Source organism: Schistocerca nitens, chromosome 12 (assembly GCF_023898315.1).
Source record: "Schistocerca nitens isolate TAMUIC-IGC-003100 chromosome 12, iqSchNite1.1, whole genome shotgun sequence".
Taxonomy (NCBI): Eukaryota; Metazoa; Arthropoda; class Insecta; order Orthoptera; family Acrididae; genus Schistocerca; species Schistocerca nitens.
The window spans coordinates 33,640,522-33,660,494 of record NC_064625.1 but is presented as its reverse complement, the minus strand read 5'-3'; the positions used below and the strand labels follow the sequence as shown (position 1 = coordinate 33,660,494).

Below are 19,973 nucleotides of genomic sequence, written 5' to 3'. Positions count from 1 at the left end.
CCCAAACTTTAAGTATACCCTGTATTTCCCCTTAACTTGAACAGCATTGCAGAGTCTCTCCATTTGTATTGGGACAGCACCACAACATCAAACAAAATGGGGGATCCTGTTTTGAAGTCTAGGTATGGGCACTTCAATGAAATGAAATTATGTGGTTCCAGAGACCTCTTCCACCAAGAAGGATCCCTTGTTTTGTTTACTGCTGAGATGCTGTTCCAATGTAGTTGGAGAACCTGTGTAATGCTGTCAGAGCAAGTGGGGAATATGAAGTGGGCTGAGGCATGAATGGGAATATGGACTGAGGAGTGAGGTGTGTTTGAGTAGTGTGTCCAATTCTGCAAAGCCAGGGTGGCGCAGTGGTGAGCAGGAGATCCAGGTTCAAATCCTGGCCTTGGCACAAATTTTCATTTGTCGCTTCAGTCTGCATATATGCATCATAGATATTAGACACCTGAAAAGTCTCTTGAACCTTTTAATTTTTTTTTTTTTTTTTTTGTATCAATTTCTGTCTTGTTGAGCAGGAAATGAAATAATACAGCTCATTTGTATCAAACTAGTCTTTATTGGAATGTAACAAATACTTTTATTTACATATAATGTTTGATCACACATAATAAAAATTTATACTCTTGGCAGAAGAAAAACGAAGGTGCTTATGTGGAATAATCTTAGACATTCAGGTCGACCATTTCACTTGTAGTATTCACAGGAAATTGCTTTCCTTTGACCCACAAAGCTGATCTACTGACCAAACTTTGTTAATATTTTGTCTAACCCTTTGAAGTAAAATAAAAAAGTTCTGTAAGTTATTGTGCTATGTGCAACATATCTGATCTGTCTTTTAGTGTAATGTGGAGATATGTTTCAAGAAATTAGTGAGAAGCTGCACACTAGGGTTAGTGGCATCAATACTAAAGTAACTGCATAGGATGAGTAAATCTTTTGTGCTCTTCATCCTTACTGCTGTGCTCAACAGTAACAAGATTGTCATTACTTCAGTTTCAACAGGAGCAACAGCTGCTACAAATTATCTGATTAATACCTGTGTGACATGTTTCCTTTTCATGTGTGTCAGTATTATTTCCTGAATGTTTGGCCATACCTTTTTGTTGCAGCTGATATTTCTGTGTCTTGAGGGATTGAAAAGAACACAAAGTGAGGACTTATTATTTCAGCTCAGATAAGAAAATTGTATTATTTCAAAAGTGGTATTGCTAAAAACTGTAATGGTGTTTAAAAAGAGTAGATTGCAGAGCTGAAGAAATTTCACTCAAAGTTTTATAGGACTGTGGGATTCAGTTGTTGGGAAAGCATAGAGAGAAGTTTAATTTCACTAACTGTATGGCCAATGCGAGATAATGGCATTAATAGTTATGTGTCCAGAACTTTGTGTAAACGAACTGAAAGAGGACATACGATGCATGGATTGAAATGTCTGCTGTTAATTCTACAATTTGCATGAATAATCTTGAGACAAAAATATTACCATGCTCACACTCCAGCTCTTTCTGCTAAATTAATTTTTTTTTGGTGATACAGCTCCTTCATTTTTCTTTCTTTGTCTTAGTAAGTGAGGATGAGCCTAAAATGTCTTTAAAGCTATTTTGAAATTACAATAGGAAACCAGTCTGTGATGGCATGGCATAACTATTTACACACACACACACACACACACACACACACACACACACACACACACACACACAAACTGAAGATGAAATTACAAGGAGTTGGAGAGGAGAGCCAAAATGAGGAAACGCTTGTTTTTGCAAATGGTAGCTACGGGAAGAAATTAAAGTTCAACAAATGATGACAATGATAGAGGGTGGGAAAAGGTAAAGACAGAAAAATTAAGTTACAGCAAATGCATGATACAGTAATCCTCTGTTTTTGAGACCATCAGATCATTTGGTTTCCTAGTGTGCGAATAATTCAGTCTTAAATTTACTTTTCAGTTCTTTACATGCAGATGACTTAATAACCTTAGGAACACATTTTGGGAACTATAAATTTAGAACAGACATTTACCTAACAAGACTGTTCTTATATATTTTCACTATTTCAGGCTCATCCCTTGCATTGCATTTAAAACACACTACATACTACAAGACAGGTCACATTCTTCACACAATTAGAATATTTGTAATATAGTAACAAAAAAACTTATTTTAATGTCTCAGGAAACTGCAGCAAGAGAATTTGAAAAGCTGGAAAACAACACTTTTCACATATATTAGATTACTTAAATTTTCAACAGCAAACTATAAAAAGAACAAACTTAAGAAATAAAACTGACCAGAACACAGTTTCCTAAAATCATTTTACTTACATCAATTTTTCTATGTCTTCATTGTACTCATTTTGAAATTTCATGCTTCACTTTTGACAATAAAAAGGTAGCTAATAACATTTGTGTCATGCAATTTTGTTTGGAGTTTGTCCAGTATTATGAAAATAAATATTGACAAATGCACTACAAACATGTTAAAACTCTGAATTGCTCATAACCTTATTGCTTAAAAACATCACCACTAAAATTGTAAATATTATTGTATCAACAGATCTCATTCTGCTTGTTACTGTGTCCATGTCAATGATATTTTATGAAGAAACAAGATGTCCTCCTATCACTTGTAGGAAGAGTTCTATTGTTGAGCAAGTACAAGTGTATAAATTCTCAAGATACATCACTCGTATATATAGTAAGTATTTCACCTACACACAAAAAGGGAAAATCTTCAGTTCTCATATGATGAAAGTAGGAGGTTGTTCTCACTGAGAGAAAGAACAGTGACCATGCTGGTAACATCTGCCATTAAAGTTTACCTCTGTTTGTTTTTTATCCAGAAATACTTCAGTTGTAATATGCAGAAGGAAAAGATTTACTGGACATCGTAATAAATACTGAGGAAAGTAAGAATGAGGAAATTTGTTCTTTGCACAGTGAACCAGTTGCATCCATTATTTTGGCAAACTGGCTTCGTGGCACTATCCACTGATCTGTGTGCATGTCAGGGCTGCCTACAGTAATCAGTATAGCACAACAGTAACTGAGTGAGACTAAATGTGGATACTGTGCAATTACATTTGTGTGATATCTCTGTAATTTATAGGGGATGAGGAAAACACTACAAAAATCAGCACTTTTTTATATGATGTATATGTGTGACTTAATTACAATAACCATTATATTCATTATGATCCCTGAGGCCATTTTGTAAAAATATTATTTTGCATTTAGTACTTGTTGCTAAAGACCTCTTGATTTCAATACTAATAATGTTTGCAAAATATCAATTGAGTGGTCAAAAAGATCCATGTATTTTAGTCAATACTTGATCTTAATGAACAATTATTACAAAACTTGGTTATTGTATGTGCCTTTAATGCATAAATATGATTCGATAATCCGTAAGCAGGCTTCAAGTAATACGCTATTTAAAAAATACAGGTTTTATGAAGAGAAGAACCCTGCCAAAGAGAAATGTTGACATATGAATGAAGGCCTCTATTCAGACTCCTTCCACAGGGTAACTGGTCTGAAGATGCTTTCACGCAGATTGAAACTGGTCACCTTTTAAAATTAAAATAAATTATTTTATGTGGTCAAGACTGCTTTTTAATTAAAATTTTTAATAGTGCTTTTGACAACTGTTGTTTTCATGAGCAATGTTTCAAAAAATTTCAAAGTACGTAAATGAAACTGTGTAACACCAACATTATCTCATTATTTGCTGGTTGAACACCTTGTCTGGTACAATCATATTACTTATGGTGGAAAAATTGTATTTCTAAAGGTATTATTGGTATGAAGTGTAAAACTGTGTATCATATTGCTATGTAAATGCCAGCCACACTAAAAATCTGGTTTTGTTGGAAATTCAGAGATGAAAATACAGGCATAGGACTGAACATTGCAGACTGTAAGGTCATTGGAATACTATAAAATGAAATTTACACTTTAAAATGTAAATGCAATTGTAGAAAGAAAGTGGCAGACAGAAGAAGCAGTAAACATTAAGTATATATAGCTGTAGGAAGAAAACTAACAGCCTGAACAAAAAACAAGCTACTAAAACTCTTTTTGTATGTGCTAAAGCACTCCACAAGGTCCTAGGCTCCTACCAGTTGAGAAAGTTCAATGAACCTAAGTAAATAAACATCAGTTAAGATTATGTTTACGTATACCTTCAAATATTAACAGCTATGGCAGCACAGTGGAGAACAGGCATACAATTATTTCAAATCCAGTAATTAAAATCCACTTTCCCCACACTCTCCTTTATTAAGAACAGCTAATTTTGGAAGATTAATCTTCAGGCATTTGATTTTGGACAACTATAGCCGTATGGCATAGGATGAATTATCAGCCAGGAAATATGTGGACAGTGACACCAGAAAGAGAACTGTAATACCATATACCAGGTGCATGGTGCAACATGCCAAGTGGCCTTACAAAGCAATAAGTCTCCCCTTCCTCAGAAATTGTATTATAGATAAGAATAGGTGGAGTTATTGTTTTGTAAAACCATATGGCATTAGCTTCATGTAATATGGGTCCACATGGACTTCATATTCCCTTTATGGCTTCAGAAATCCTTATTCTACTATTGAAGCAAAAGCATTATGCCATTGTCAAGCACAAATAATTGCTGCCATAGCTTAGCACAGATGTAAGTTAGAAGTGATGGAACCCTTGGGTGAGCTGTGTCCCACTTTACATCATCGGAAGTGACAACTGCAAAGATGCTACAAAATGGAGAGATACTTGACAAGTACTACTGACAAGTTGTGGCTGTACATGCCTTTGCATTCAGGCAGTACATCATCATAGGGTCAGTTACATGATATTGTTTCTTCAATAACAATTTGGAATTTTGCCTTTTGCAGGTAAATACTTGCCGGGCGTTCTGCCTCCTTGTAATTTAACAGACGTATGTTGACAAAATACATTACATGGGACATTGCCAACAGGTAGGTGGTATTCTTATGGTGCCAACTATCAAATCAGTGTTTCACACCAGCTTCCACTTACATCATTTCTTTATTTTTTATTTTGCTTGTAATAACTTTCCTGTCAACCTGTAATAACTTTCCTGTCAACTTTCCTGTTGTTACAACAACAACAAAAACAACAACTTTTGACAGGAGGATACCTTGAGTTCCTTGGCTGCAGATTGATGTTTTGATGCTATTTCATTATTCCAGGCATGGTCACTGGTTTATCAGTCAGTGATAACTGTCCATATACCTTAGAACCATTATTTTTTACTCATAAATTTTTAAATAACATCATCTACTCTACATCTATTTCATTTCCAAAATATCTCATAATAAGTAAATGGTAACTAAAATATTAATAGAAAATTTCTGGAGAAATAGATAACAATGTCTGTAGCTATAGATAACATTTCCCCTTTTTTTTGCAGTAAATGTTATAACACTCTCTTAAATGCTAGTACAAATAAGCTATTCTACATAAAATGTTTATCATCTAAAAAAAAAGTCTTATTTCAAGTAATTGGTAACAAAAAATATTGCTTCAAAATTTCTGTATTTATAGATGAAAACATCTGTAACAATTCTTTTTTACTGTAGTAAGTATTTATAATGGCATCATAAATGCCAGACTAAATAGACTATTTTTTCTAAACATCAGTAAATTCAACAATCATTGAAAACTTATAAGACTTTAAATAAAACTGTTCATGAGTCATACTCCACCAACATTAAAGCTTCTTTTTACTGATTATAAATTAAAAACAAAAGCATGTGAAGGACAAGGACCTACTCTTTGCTATCAGCTGTGCAACCAAGCACATACCACAACCTGTGAGATGCTCTTGGTAGCAAAATGGAGGTGTCTGGATGTGATTCACAGTCCTACACACACTTTTAATTTGACACACAGCCTCCACACCATCAAGATTTCGAACAGTTCCATCTCATTCCTGTTCAGTCTTAATGGGAAAATAAAAAAATGGAATGGTGAAGACACCTACCACAACCAAAGCGTTCAGATACGCTTTTAGCTAGACACTTCCACGAACAGTACAGAACATAAGACGATACCTCCTTAAAAACTCTTTGGTTACTGATATCACAAACAAATGGTTGTCTTTAAGTTATAATATCGTAATAGACTAGCAACAAATACTGTAGTTGCAACAAAAATGCAAACTTAATTGAATTCAAAAGCTGAATCATTCAAAATTTATGTAAATAAATGTCACACATAGATGGCTTACATTTTTTTCCATTTGTAGATTGGCCTCACACGAGTGATCTGTCAGGTTTTCCCGACATTCTCAGGTGAACTGACCAGTCATCCAACACCAGTAAATATGGACAATGTACCAAAATACATTAGAAACTGATGCTTCCCCATAATTTTAGAATGTATGGAGAAATATCTGTCAGTTGAGAGCTCGATAATAACTTCAACAGAAAATAATGGGCATTATGTTAGATACAGCTGGGTTTAATATTGAAAAACGCATATCAGTCATATCATAAGAAGTACTAGCCTGTGTCTTAAATAATGTTATCTGGTGTTACAGTTTAATGGACAGAGTGTAGAAATAAACAAGAGGACCAGTGCTTCAGTTAGTATTAAATATCTTACAACAATTCAGTACAATTTATTGGTGATTGGGTAAACCGGTCATTGATATCTTCCAAAGCTGGAATAAAACAATGGGACCCAATAAATTTATAATCTTGTTTCAGATTATTGTTTGGCTTGTGCTGTGTGCATCCATTGTGTTTTTCACAAATTTTAGGAATGTGCCTTGCAGGAAGCAAATCATGTATAAAAAGTTAGATAGTGTTGTTTTTTATAAATGGTATTAAGTGCATGTCTTATGTTCTTTTATTTATTTATTTTTTCTCCACCAATTCCTGTTTCGACTCCTACTTACGATGAACTGTTGACATTACAATCACTTTCCTGTCATCCCACTATATACAGAGTCTGTTGCCAGATGCCGTGTGCTGTCCTCTACAGCCTGGCAAGATACGAGGAAGTGGTGTCCTAGCAGTTAGACCTCGTAAGAGAAATGTAGCTCCACTTGGATGTAATCAGAATGTGACTGGTACTTGTATCTACTAAAATGTAACGGTAAAGTCAGTTACTCAAGCCTGTGAACAGTTGTTAGCCTGACTGTGAGCTTTCCTTCACTGCACTTCTAGGAATGGGTGGGTAATGACCCGTGCACCCTGGCGGGTTTTTACACCATTAAATACCCCATTACTCTCTTAATCTGTGGCCATCCAGGAGGGGCTGAAATGAGGAAAAATCCTTCTCTCTCTCTCTATCTGGGATCAAACCTGTGAACTCCAGATTGGAGTCTGCTGTACCCGCTCTACAAGCATGGCCACTCTCATTTCTGTCAATGAAAATGTATGCAACTCATTATTTTTCCTCTTTTTCTACTCCTATACAGTAACTTACTTATTTAATGTATCCACATCATCATGTGCCTGTGAACTACTGCACCTCCCCCCCCCCCCCCCCCCCCCATGATTTCCACCGTCCCACTCTAAATGCTGTATTGTAAACAATGTCCTTTTTTTTAAAAAAAAAAAAAAAAAGCTTCTAAAAAGAAGCATTACCCTAACGGATGTAACTATGAAATCTGCTGAAGCAGAGATTCCATTTGCAAATATAGACGTACAAAAAGATAAAAATCGGAATGCACTTCACCTATAACACCTTGACCTCTACCAACTTTCACATTCAGTATTGTTGGCAATGCAACTGAAACCATTTGGAGCACGTGCCCTTAGGTATGATTTTACTCTTTTTTTATCACTGTGCTGACAGTTACATGACAGGTTTTTATAGATTATACAATTACTATTTGTGTCCTCCTTTCATCTATTCACACTGTCTGCAATGACCACTGGTCAGTTGGAACCTGTTACAGCATTGTGAAATACTCGTATGGTTATGTCATCAGAAATACACGAAATAAAAGACCAAATAACTTAATCTGAAATTTTTGACAACTGCTTCTAGGAAGAGACATGCCAGCAGAGTCTGAAATTTTTGACAACTGCTTCTAGCAAGAGACATGCCAGCAGAGACACAATTATGTAAATTATCCTACTAAATAATATTTTTTACGGCTTAGCTTAATTAAATATTGATGAAATATTGGGGAGGGGCATATTTACTTGAGTTTTATGACTGTAAGGCACAATGAACCATTTGACCCTTTGCAGTTTCAAATCTGCTTCTGTGTCAATATTAATAGTTCTGGGCAGAATACAGATAAGGGACAGAATGTAGGTAGCCACTCGCTGTCTACGTGAGGCACTGAGCTGTTGAGAGGCACATAACCCAGGCTGAAATTGTTGCCGAGATTTAATATAATGTCCTCCTTTGGAGCTAACTAACAACAAAATACATGCCCACAGCTAGCTTGTAAGTGCTGGGGTAATGTAGCCATGTGCCTGTACGTGTGTTTCTGTGAGCTAGTTCTGAAGAAGAAAATTGTCTGCTCAGCAATGATTTCATTATAGGCTATGTTCCTATGTATAGTGCCATGCTTCAACTATGCAGTGAGTCCATTATTTCTCCATTATTAATGTAGCTACTGTTATTAACAGTTTGCTGTTCATCATTAAATGAATGATTCAACAAAAGCAGTTTAGCTATGTAAATCTTTCACAATGTTACAAATGGTCCCTGTAGCCCTTGGGCCTTTTATCATATGGCATTTTTGAAAATGTCAAGCCAGTTGCTTGTCAAAATATTGGAAAGTTTCATTGACAGCATCTGATGAAGTTCGTGAGAGTTTTTGGCAATAAAAATGCTATACCTGATTATAATATTAAATTAAAGAATTTTGTATCTTTTTAACTGATTAAGAAAGTTTGGTAGATAAACTACTGTATTGGCATTTCTCTCATAAATGCTGGAGTTATTTGTGTTTAAGTATATCATAAAGTAGATGCCCCTTTTCTGCTACAAATACTTTTTTTTTTTTTTTTAGAAGCATTCAGATTGTCATCTCCAAACAATATTAATACATTCTCTAATAAAAAGGAGATTGTGGGAGGAAAAAACACAGAAACTGTGAACATGCAACTTGTGTACAAAAGATATAAGGACAACTAACAAAAATAAAACATTATTACAAAATGACATAAATGCATAAATGCTTTTTTAAAAAAAGAAATCTCTTGATTGAAGTGGCAAAGTAAGGAATGTATCAAAAGGGACAACTCACTCAGGAAAACTAAAAAATTATGACACAGTATTGGTGGCCAGTTCTTATGTTCAGGAAGTGAAATATCAGTACTGCCAACAGCCAAATATAAAAATTCATAACAGCTTCTGCAATTAAATTTCCTTTTTCAGCAGGAGAGAAGGTGAAAGTGTCTCATCTGAGTATCCTGCCCTTCCTTTGTAACCTGTGATGAAAACCTATACCTCCCTGAGGAAGGAAATTTACTTCCAAAAGCTAGGATAGTGTTGTATATTATTGGCAGTACTGATATTTTGCGTACTGACCGTAAGCACTGGGAATCAATTCTGTCTCATGAAAACAAGGAATGTCATGGTCACAAAGAGTGTCACTCCAATTCTCTGACACTGCACACTGCACAGTTATGCCTTATGAGGTAAATAATATGAAATGGACTTGAATACTGTAGAAACAGGTCTGTAGAGACGTCTTCTAGCTTTCTCGATTATTGGAGTTTGGTAATGGCTTCCACAGAGGATCATCTTTCATGGTGGCCACCAAGGCTGCATTTAGAGATGTAGTACAACCTCGCTCATCCTCTGCAGTTCCAACTGGTTCTTCTCCTTTAGCCCGAAATGCTGGTCCCATGCGTAGACCGGTCTGGCTGCAGCCCTGCATACCATGTGTCGGATTACGTGATGGCTGTGGAGTGTTGTCAAATCCCATTCCGGATCCCGAATAGTCACTCTGTGTCACTGTTTGTTGGGTGAGAGACTGCCAGGGGTGTTCCCCAGTTGCAGCTGTGATGGACTGTCCATGTGCTGCCTGTGGTGGCAGCATTCCCAACCCCCAATGGAAGGGAGCTGCATGCTGATGTGGAGAGCTAAATTCCTGTGGACTGAATGACGGTTTTTGTTTTGGCTGCAGTTGGGCAGTAGGGACAAATGGTGTTGATGTGGGGTGCTGGAAGTTCCACCGCTGTGGTTCGGGTCTAGAGATTCCGGCCACATTCGCAAGTGATCTGCTAGCTGGTCTGTCAGGGTTGCCCTGTTGCTGCCTGTTGCGCATCACAGCCACACTATTCTGTGAGATGGTCATGTCTGGGAACTTCAGCTGTGGTGTCGCTCTGCCAGTGTGCTCCTGCCTTCTGTTGGAACCAAATTTGTTGAATTGCAGCTGGGGAATGAAGGGACTAGTCCTGTCGGAAGATGCTACTGGTGGAGTCCAGCTTCCGTCTGTGGATTGACTGCCGTATTTGTGACTCCAACCATTGAGGCCACCAGTGGTGAACTGTTGCAACCCATTGGCATTCCTGCCATCTGCCATAGTAGTCATTTCATGGGGTCTCGCCAAAAGTGCTGGCACGGTGCGCTGAAAGTCACTGCCACTGTCTCTACCAAGGGTGTATCGTTCTACAGGAAATCTGGTGACGCTCGAGCAATCCTGCATACTGGCCAGCGTCTGGGTTTTTGATGGTTGTTGCACTACAGAACTTTGTGCATCTATAGTTGGAGACCACCATCCACTGGCGGAGTTCTGATGTATATGATGTTGGGCAGTTGCCTGTGTGGACTTCATAGCTCTAGCTGCACTCTGAGATGATGGTCTGGAAACTGGGAAGGGAGGGCTCCACAGGCCAGGTAGATTACTGTTGCACTGTCCAGGGATACCACCAAAGCCTTGAGTTGGTGTGTTTTGCAACCCTCGCACATAGGTGACAGGGTTGCTATGCATCTCGAGAGGCGAAGACCACGACTGTTTGGATTCACCAGGTGTGTGCTGGTGCTGGAGTGTGGCCTCGGGACAGCTCTCCAGTGGGAACACGTGGCTGAATGTGGGTTGGGGTGTCTGGTTGGCTCTGTGGTAGCTCTGGAGATAGCTACACGCCGATGATGGAACTTTATAATTATAACCGCCGGACCTGTGGCTGGCATGCCGGCACACGCATATTGGTACCCGGTCAGAAATCCACCAGCGGCGCCCTCCGGACTCTGCCTGCTCGGCTGCAAAGTGCTTCCTGATGGCGTCCAGCCTCCCAAACCGAGCACCGCAGGGACACTGGAATGAGCGGGCACCGAGAACATGTGGCCAGCTGCAGCACGACTCACTGCCCTCTCCCTTGAAGAACACGACGTCTCGGTGTGCCCGTGCCTTGTGCTGCTCCAGACCTCGGTAGTTTTTGCATATCTTCCCACAGGGACACTCACAGGGGTGGAGGTCATCTCTGTTCGATGGACCTCTCCTTCCACCTCTTCCCCTCCTCCCACTGCCTGACTCCCTCACCATCTGACCATCAGTTGGAGTGCCTCCATAGCACCTTTCTGTCTGCTTGTTACCCCCTGTGTCTGTGGGATTTTTAGGAGTGCTATCTCCAATGTCACAGTCTATGATGTCTGGGAGATTTGGCAGAGTGCTCTGACCTCCTGGGGTGATTGTGTTCTGACAGGGAGCTTCCTGCATCGAGTGTGACATTTTACCAACTTCACTTCTCGCAATGGTCATAATATCTGTAGCAGCTGGTTGAGGCACATTTGTGTAGGTAGTATTTTTATTGTTTGATGAAGCATTATGCAGAGTTCTCTGTAAAGTTACTTCTTGGATTGGCCGATCATTTCCAGTATTGTTTTGTTGAGAGACTTGGCCAGTTTCAAAGACTGGCCAAGGTCCTGAGGGAACACCCTGAGGTGATGCAGCTCCTTTCCATGGTGTGTCTTGTGGAGCAGTGTATGAGGGATTTGCCACAGGAACGTTCAAGGGGCTTCCTCCATTTGAAGCTGTGTGGGGCTGCTGAGAATATGAGTGGAGATCTCCAGCTACTGGTCCCTCTGGTGTCCCATTGCTAAGAAGTGCCTGTGGTGTAGTTTCCTTCTTGTAGGCATATTGATCAGCAGCAGTTGTAACCATTACAGTGCCCTTTTGGTTTGATTCAGCATTAGATTTTTGCTCAAGTTGGTTTTCTTCGTGGAAGCTGATAATGTTAGGTTGCTCTTTCTGCTCACTCTTTATAGTGGGAACAGAAGAAGGCCTTCCTTGGAGTGATGAATTGGTAGCTTTCGGTCTGTGCTCATATAATATGTACGGTTCTTCATCCTTGTGGCTGGAGCATTCAGCTAGTGTGGAACTGGGTTTGCTGTCAATGTCATTTTGAGCAGTTTCAGCGCCAGTTGATGAGCTGGCATTTACAGAATTACTGCAATGTTCGATAGATACTGAGTGTGATTTTGAAGTTTCGTTGCTAGTTTGTTTGATCTTTGTTAGTTCCATTTTTACTCCAGCAGGGAGTGAACACGGTCGGTCGGGCCTCTCCGTTTCCACCAAGGACTTGGCGAGAGTCGAGAATGGCGGCAGCTTCTCTTCTGAGACTTGCTGGGATTCCCTGTCCTCGTCCTGAGGTCTTGGAGCTGACCGTTCTTCATCACTTTGTGATACAGCTTTCACTTTAGTTCCCCGTTCACTTTGTGGGCTCCGGATACACTCGAAAGCAACTAGAGGGGAGAGTGGGCTGACTACACTACAGTTCACATACACCGGCAATGGCGACACCGGAGCGGTTGTGGTCCCGTAGTGGAACGGGGTCATGGCAACCAGCCAGCTGTCTCCGGTGGTGAGTACACCAACCCCAGGTTTCATGTTTCCCGCATCTGTGCCCATCTTCAGTCTAGTGTCTGATCCCAAAGCGACTCCCTGAGCAGGTGCGGCACAACCTTTTTCATTTTCCACTGTTCCTTTTGAGGGATTGCTTCCTGCACTTCCAGATACTGTTACTGGCAAGCTGCTCTGGGGATTGCCTCGATTCAGTGTGCTGACCCCATCAGTGAGGGAACTTCGGCTCAGCTCTTCACCCCGCAGATCTGTTCGGCTGTTCCTGCGTGACAGGCCTTCCTCTGTCTCCACAGCAGCTGGAGATGAGTCTATCTCGTGGGTTTTCATTAAGTGTTCCGCAAAACTGCTGCAGGATGACGACTCGTACTCAGACAGATCTTTAGCCACGGTAATGGTCCTCGGCGTCGGGGCGTGTGGGATCGTCAGTGTAGCGGGTGCGAGAAAGAAACCGACCAACTCCTGTCCCTGAGTCGTCGCTTCTGCTGTTTTATCACCACCTCTGGAATTCCACATTTGCTGATCTGTTTGCGTCGCCTGTTCTTGAGCAGGAGACTTAGGAGGTTTTGGAATTGTTTCGAGCATTTTCTTCATTATTTCTATGCTGGGCAGCGTCGCTTCCTCAGGTTCCTTTTCTTTGTCTGTTTCCCTCTTCTCTTTCGAGCCACTTGGCTTGCAACCTGCAGGCAAAGTAGCATCTTTTCCAATGCTCTCTTGTGATTTTGAAGGGTTTTCTTCTTTGAGGGTCACATTTGGTTTTTCAGCTTTCACTTCACAGATTTCTTCATCTGATCCATTCTTATCCACAATGTTTCTACCCAACGGCTGAGACTGAAAAGTTTCATCTCGTTGACTTTGTGTGACCGAAAAAGCTTGTGACACATTTGAACCTTCCAACATGGGGTCTTCTGTGGTCGAGTCAGCTGTTTGAAGATGGGCACCTTGCTCTGCTCGATCAGAATGGAGCCTTCCATTGGTAACTGATTCTGCAGGAGATGGTACAGTTTCATTGTTACCATTGTGACTCTCTCTCAAGGTATTGCTGGTGATACTTTTCTCAGATGAAGATGACAGCCTTCTGCAGGCTCCCTGTTCAGCAGTGTTGCAAGACTCTGGTGAATGGTATCTGTTCTCACATACTTCGCTTCTCGTGGAACTGTCATTAAAGACGGCAGTGATACTAGTGGTTGAAGATACCAGACCATTAGAGTTGAGCCTTTCGGAGGATCTGTCCCCGTACTCAGATCGGCGGTCAGGAGACCAGACTTCAGTCGGGTCATCACAGGTCTCTGTCTCGCTGCCGTCACTCGCTTCATCATCTGCAGAAGCTGCTACTGTGAGCACACTATCGAGGGCAGTAAGGTCTTCACTTTCAGAAAACTGGCTTGGTGATTCGGCCATATTGTTAGCTGCCTCGGTCTCAGTTTTGTCTTCACATGTGGGCTGCTCATCAGCCTCGACATTGGTGCTATCACAGATCTTTCCAGCTTTGATTTTAAGTGAGGGTATATTGGGCCCATTCTCCAGATCACTGGTAACACCATTAGAAGAGGTTGTAGCCATTTCAAAATTCAACACTTCTCCTGTTCCATGTGGTACTGCATGACTCTCCCCCATGCCTTTTCTCAAGTCCAGTGCAGTATCTTGAGTGGAAGCTTTTGGCATCACCTCGTCGTCTTTGCCAGAGTGTCCAGTGTCACAAGAGGTACTTTGAAGGCGTCCGTCTACTTGTGTGTCTGAAGACTGGGGAGAGTTTCCTTGCTGAGGACTTGTGGCTGATTTATCGCTGAATTCGCCATTGTTTTCTTCTACAGGTGATGCTGTCACCATATCGTTGAGGTTGGAGGGCTCATTGTTACCTGGTACATCAGCAGATGTGTCTGTAGAAAGATTAAGTGGCGCATTGTCTGTGTTTCTTTTGAGCAATGTGCCTGCATCATCTTCTTCAACTCTCGGAGGCGATGGTTTCTGACAGCTGTAACTGTAATTAGTGTTCGTGTTTAAGTTATTTTGATCTTCACTTTCCAAACTATGCATCTGACATGAGGTATTTACGGGCGACTGCCGCTCACCACTGTCTATATAAAGATTTTCAGATGACGACCCACCTTCATCTCCAGAATCGTCACTGTCAGTATTCTGGCAGGAGGTGTGACGAGGTAGTAATTGTAACTTTGCACTGTGATGAAAATACTTGCTCAATCCAACAGCCCCAGCAGTGTATGGAGTTTCACAATGCAGTGTAGCAGCTTCCTGATGATTGGCTCCACTTCCGTATGTTGCAGGCTTGCCTTGACTCCCACTGGGGATCATCGACATCCTCACCATCTCAGTAACTGGCAAACAGTTTCTCTGGACCAGGTGCCTATCGCCCTGATTTGGCTCATTCGCATTTTTTAGATTGAGACTTGCATGTCGCATGCACGATTTCATTTGTCCTCCACTGATGGATTTGTCGTTAACATCCGCAATGGTCGAGACTGATGGACGATTAGAATGATTGAGCAGTGTTTGCCACCTCTTTGTGCTTTCCTTTTTCTTGAGATGGGTATTTATTGCAGTCTCATCTCTCTCCTCTTGCTCATACTGGTACAACTGCTTCTTTGCAGAGCTGGGAAGGACTGAAGTCTGCACACCAGAGTCGGCAGATATACAATTTCCATCTGGAGCAGAACAGCCATACTGCGCATCATTGCCGTCGCCATCGCCAGTGGCGTCAGGCACGCTGCAGCTTTCGCACGGGTTCTTTTGAGTTTCACCATCCTGGGAGTCCTCCAGTCCAGACTTGTTAGAGCACTCACAGTACGATTCCACGGCCGACTTGGCGCTCCTGGACGGCTGCACTCTCCTCTCACCACCCTGCTGGAAGGCGTGGTGTGCGCCTCCCCACTCTGAATTTTCCCTGCTAGGCCCGCCTGCCACCTTCAGGATCTTCCTGGGCCTCAGACTCTTCCTCCGGGGTGAACGATTTGGCGAGTCCACTGGTCCTTCAACTTTGGATACGCCTTCTTCTGTACCAAAGGCGATGTGCTTTTCATTCTTTGCTGCGGCCGTCCTCTCTGGTGAGACCTTTGTGGGGGTGGGCAGCTGGAACTGGTACTTGGGCACCACAGCAGGTGGCTGAGGGAGGCCTCCCTGGTCCACCTTCTGCACTGTTTCCTGCTCTGGATGCTTGTCTCGAGGTGTCGTGTGTCGAACATGCCCGGGTGACGGCACGAGGAAGCCGGCCGGGGTTCGCTGCAGCGTCAGTGGCTCTGTGGTCCCGGGCCCGTTCTTTCGCATGCCAGCACACCGTTTGCTACAAGAGGGAAGAAACATACCACAATAATTACTCTTCAGGTTTCGATATAATTTTTAAGTAGATTCAGTATATTATGAGAAATGCACGAAAATTAATAATGTGATGATATGATGCCACACCGAAAAGTAGTGCTTCCGAATTTTTTTAAGCAAAACAAACTGTGTTAATATTCTACATCTTTGTTCTTTGTTTCTGCACATTTATTTGTCAACGTGGTCATCTTGACGATGAACTCATTTCTGCCAACGACAGACTGGTTTGTTGATACTGCCACTGCAGAATGTTTGGCTTTGTTGAGAGAGACACACTCTCACCTATGCTTGCACCACAAACATCATTCTCAAACATGTTTTATGTTCTCGTATTATGACGTTCTTAGATAATACAAATCTCCTTCATCATAACCAACATGGATTCCGCAAACAGAGATCATGTGAAACTCAGCTCGCCCTATTTGTCCAAGAAATTCACAGTGCCGTAGACACTGGCGAGCAGATTGATGCCGTATTCCTGGACTTCACGAAGGCATTTGATACGGTTCCGCACTTACGTTTAGTGAAAAAAATACGAGCTTACGGAATATCGGACCAGGTTTGTGATTGGATTCAGGATTTCCTAGAAGAAAGAACACAACATGTCATTCTTAACGGTTCAAAATCTGCAGATGTAGAGGTAATTTCGGGAGTACCGCAAGGAAGCGTGATAGGACCTTTATTGTTTACAATATACATAAATGACTTAGTTGACAACATCGGTAGCTCCGTGAGGCTATTTGCAGATGACACGGTTGTCTACAAGAAAGTAGCAACATCAGAAGACTCGTACGTACTCCAGGAAGACCTGCAGAGGATTAATGAATGGTGCGACAGCTGGCAGCTTTCCCTAAACGTAGATAAATGTAATATAATGCGCATACATAGGGGCAGAAATCCATTCCAGTACGATTATGCCATAGGTGGTAAATCATTGGAAGCGGTAACGACCGTAAAATACTTAGGAGTTACTATCCGGAGCGATCTGAAGTGGAATGATCACATAAAACAAATAGTGGGAAAAGCAGGCGCCAGGTTGAGATTCATAGGAAGAATTCTAAGAAAATGTGACTCATCGACGAAAGAAGTAGCTTACAAAACGCTTGTTCGTCCGATTCTTGAGTATTGCTCATCAGTATGGGACCCTTACCAGGTTGGATTAATAGAAGAGATAGACATGATCCAGCGAAAAGCAGCGCGATTCGTCATGGGGACATTTAGTCAGCGCGAGAGCGTTACGGAGATGCTGAACAAGCTCCAGTGGCGGACACTTCAAGAAAGGCGTTACGCAATACGGAGAGGTTTATTATCGAAATTACGAGAGAGCACATTCCGGGAAGAGATGGGCAACATATTACTACCGCCCACATATATCTCGCGTAATGATCACAACGAAAAGATCCGAGAAATTAGAGCAAATACGGAGACTTACAAGCAGTCGTTCTTCCCACGCACAATTCGTGAATGGAACAGGGAAGGGGGGATCAGATAGTGGTACAATAAGTACCCTCCGCCACACACCGTAAGGTGGCTCGCGGAGTATAGATGTAGATGTAGATGTAGAAGTCCTCGAAGGTGTTCTCTAAGTTCTGGTAACAGATGAAATTCGTATGGGGTAAAGTCGGGACTGTATGGAGTATAATCGGTGACAGTGAACCCGAGGTGTCGGATTGTTGAGCATGTCACAGCAGTCGTGTGTGGCGTTGTCATGCTGAAGGAGAAGATTCTCGAAGTGTGGACAATGTTTCCTGTGGTTAGAAACTGACTACAGCATGCTGTTTGTCATGCACCAAAATACATTGACAGGGAAAAAATCCTAAAACCAAAAAAATAATTAATGTAGAGTTATGAAATTTCGGGGCAACGGCTTTGCCGCAGTGGATTTACTGGTTCCCCTCAGATCAGCAAAGTTAAGCGCTGTCGGGCATGTCCGGCACTTGGATGGGTGACCATCCAGGCCGTCATGCGCTGTTGCCATTTTTCGGGGTGCACTCAGCCTCGTGATGCCAATTGAGGAGCTACTTGACTGAATAGTAGCGGCTGCGGTCAAAGAAAACCATCATGGCGACCGGGAGAGTGGTGTGCTGACCACACGCCCCTCCTATCCGCATCCTCAGCTGAGGATGACACGGCGGTCGGATGGTCTCGATAGGCCACTTGTGGCCTAAAGACTGAGTGCTTTTTGCTTCTGAAATTTTGGGAATACATTTGTCAAGGTAACAAAATAAGTGATTAACATTGCAAGATCAAAGGTGATTCAGCATTAGATAAGCCAATGCAAATGTGAAATGCTGGTACATTAATAACCAATGTAACCGCCAGAATGTTTGAGTGCAAGCAAGCATTGTGTTGTACAGGTGCCCATTGTGTTGTACAGGCGCCAGATGTCAGTTTGTGGGATGGAGTTATGTGCCTGTTGCACTCGATCGGCTGGTACAGAGATGGTTAATGCTGTTTGTGTATGACGCTGGAATCGTCGTCTGATGAGCGCTATATGTGGTCGATCGGAGACAGATCTGCTGATCAGGCAGGTCAAGACAACATGTCGACACTTTGTAGAATACGTTGGGTTACAACAGCAGTAAGTGAGCGGGCGTTACACTGTTGGAATACCCCCCCTGGACTGCTGCTCAAAGATGACAGCTCAACAGGTCGAATCAGCAGAGTGACGTAAAATATGCAGTTAGGGTGTGTAGGATCACCACGAGAGAGTGCTCCTGCTGTCATGCGAAATTGCACCTCAGACCATGACTCCAGGTGCAGGTAAAGTGTATCTACACTACTGGCCATTAAAATTGCTACAACACGAAGATGACGTGCTACAGACGCGAAATTTAACCGACAGGAAGAAGATGCTGTGATACGCAAATGATTAGCTTTTCAGACCATTCACACAAGGCTGGCGCCGGTGGCGACACCTACAACGTGCTGACATGAGGAAAGTTTCCAACCGATTTCTCATACACAAACAGCAGTTGACCGGCGTTGCCTGGTGAAACGTTGTTGTGATGCCTCGTGTAAGGAGGAGAAATGCGTACCATCACGTTTCCGACTTTGATAAAGTTCGGATTGTAGCCTATCGCGATTGCGGTTTATCGTATCGCGACACTGCTGCTCGCGTTGGTCGAGATCCAATGACTGTTAGCAGAATATGGAATCGGTGGGTTCAGGAGGGAAATTCGGAACGCCGTGCTGGATCCCAATGATCTCGTATCACTAGCAGTCGAGATGACAGGTATCTTATCCGCATTGCTGTAACGGATCGTGCAGCCACGTCTCGATCCCTGAGTCAACAGATGGGGACGTTTGGAAGACAACATCCATCTGCACGAACAGTTCGACGACGTTTGCAGCAGCACGGACTATCAGCTCGGAGACCACGACTGCGGTTACCATTGACGCTGCATCACAGACAGGAGCGCCTGCGATGGTGTACTCAACGACGAACCTGGGTGCACGAATGGCTAAACGTCATCTTTTGGATGTATCCAGGTTCTGTTTACACCATCATGATGGTCGCATCCGTGTTTGGCGACATCGCGGTGAACACATATTGGAAGCGTGTATTCGTCATCGCCATACTGCCGTATCACCCAGCGTGATGGCATGGGGTGCCATTGGTTACACGTCTCGGTCACCTCTTGTTCGCATTGACGGCACTTTGAACAGTGGACGTTACATTTCAGATGTGTTACGACCCGTGGCTCTACCCTTCATTCGATGCCTGCGAAACCCTACATTTCTGCAGGATAATGCACGACCGCATGTTGCAGGTCCCGTACGGGCCTTTCTGGATACAGAAAATGTTCAACTGCTGCCCTGGCCAGCACTTTCTCCAGATCTCTC

General features: G+C 42.3%; 1 protein-coding gene across 2 annotated transcripts in view; it reads left to right on the top strand.

Moving 5' to 3' along the window:
- Positions 1–6,386, top strand: part of LOC126215182 (sorting nexin-4-like) — an 80,793-nt gene extending 74,407 nt beyond the window's left edge. The window contains exons 9-10 of one of the 2 annotated variants that reach the window (XM_049941850.1): positions 4,891–4,974; positions 6,267–6,386. In XM_049941850.1, the coding sequence (XP_049797807.1) occupies positions 4,891–4,929 (39 nt within the window). In that variant the 3' untranslated portion in view covers positions 4,930–4,974; positions 6,267–6,386. Of the gene's footprint in view, positions 1–3,451; positions 3,560–4,890; positions 4,975–6,266 lie in introns of those variants that run through there. The other variant, XM_049941851.1, reaches the window with a different exon arrangement.
- The last annotated feature ends 13,587 nt before the right edge of the window (positions 6,387–19,973 follow it).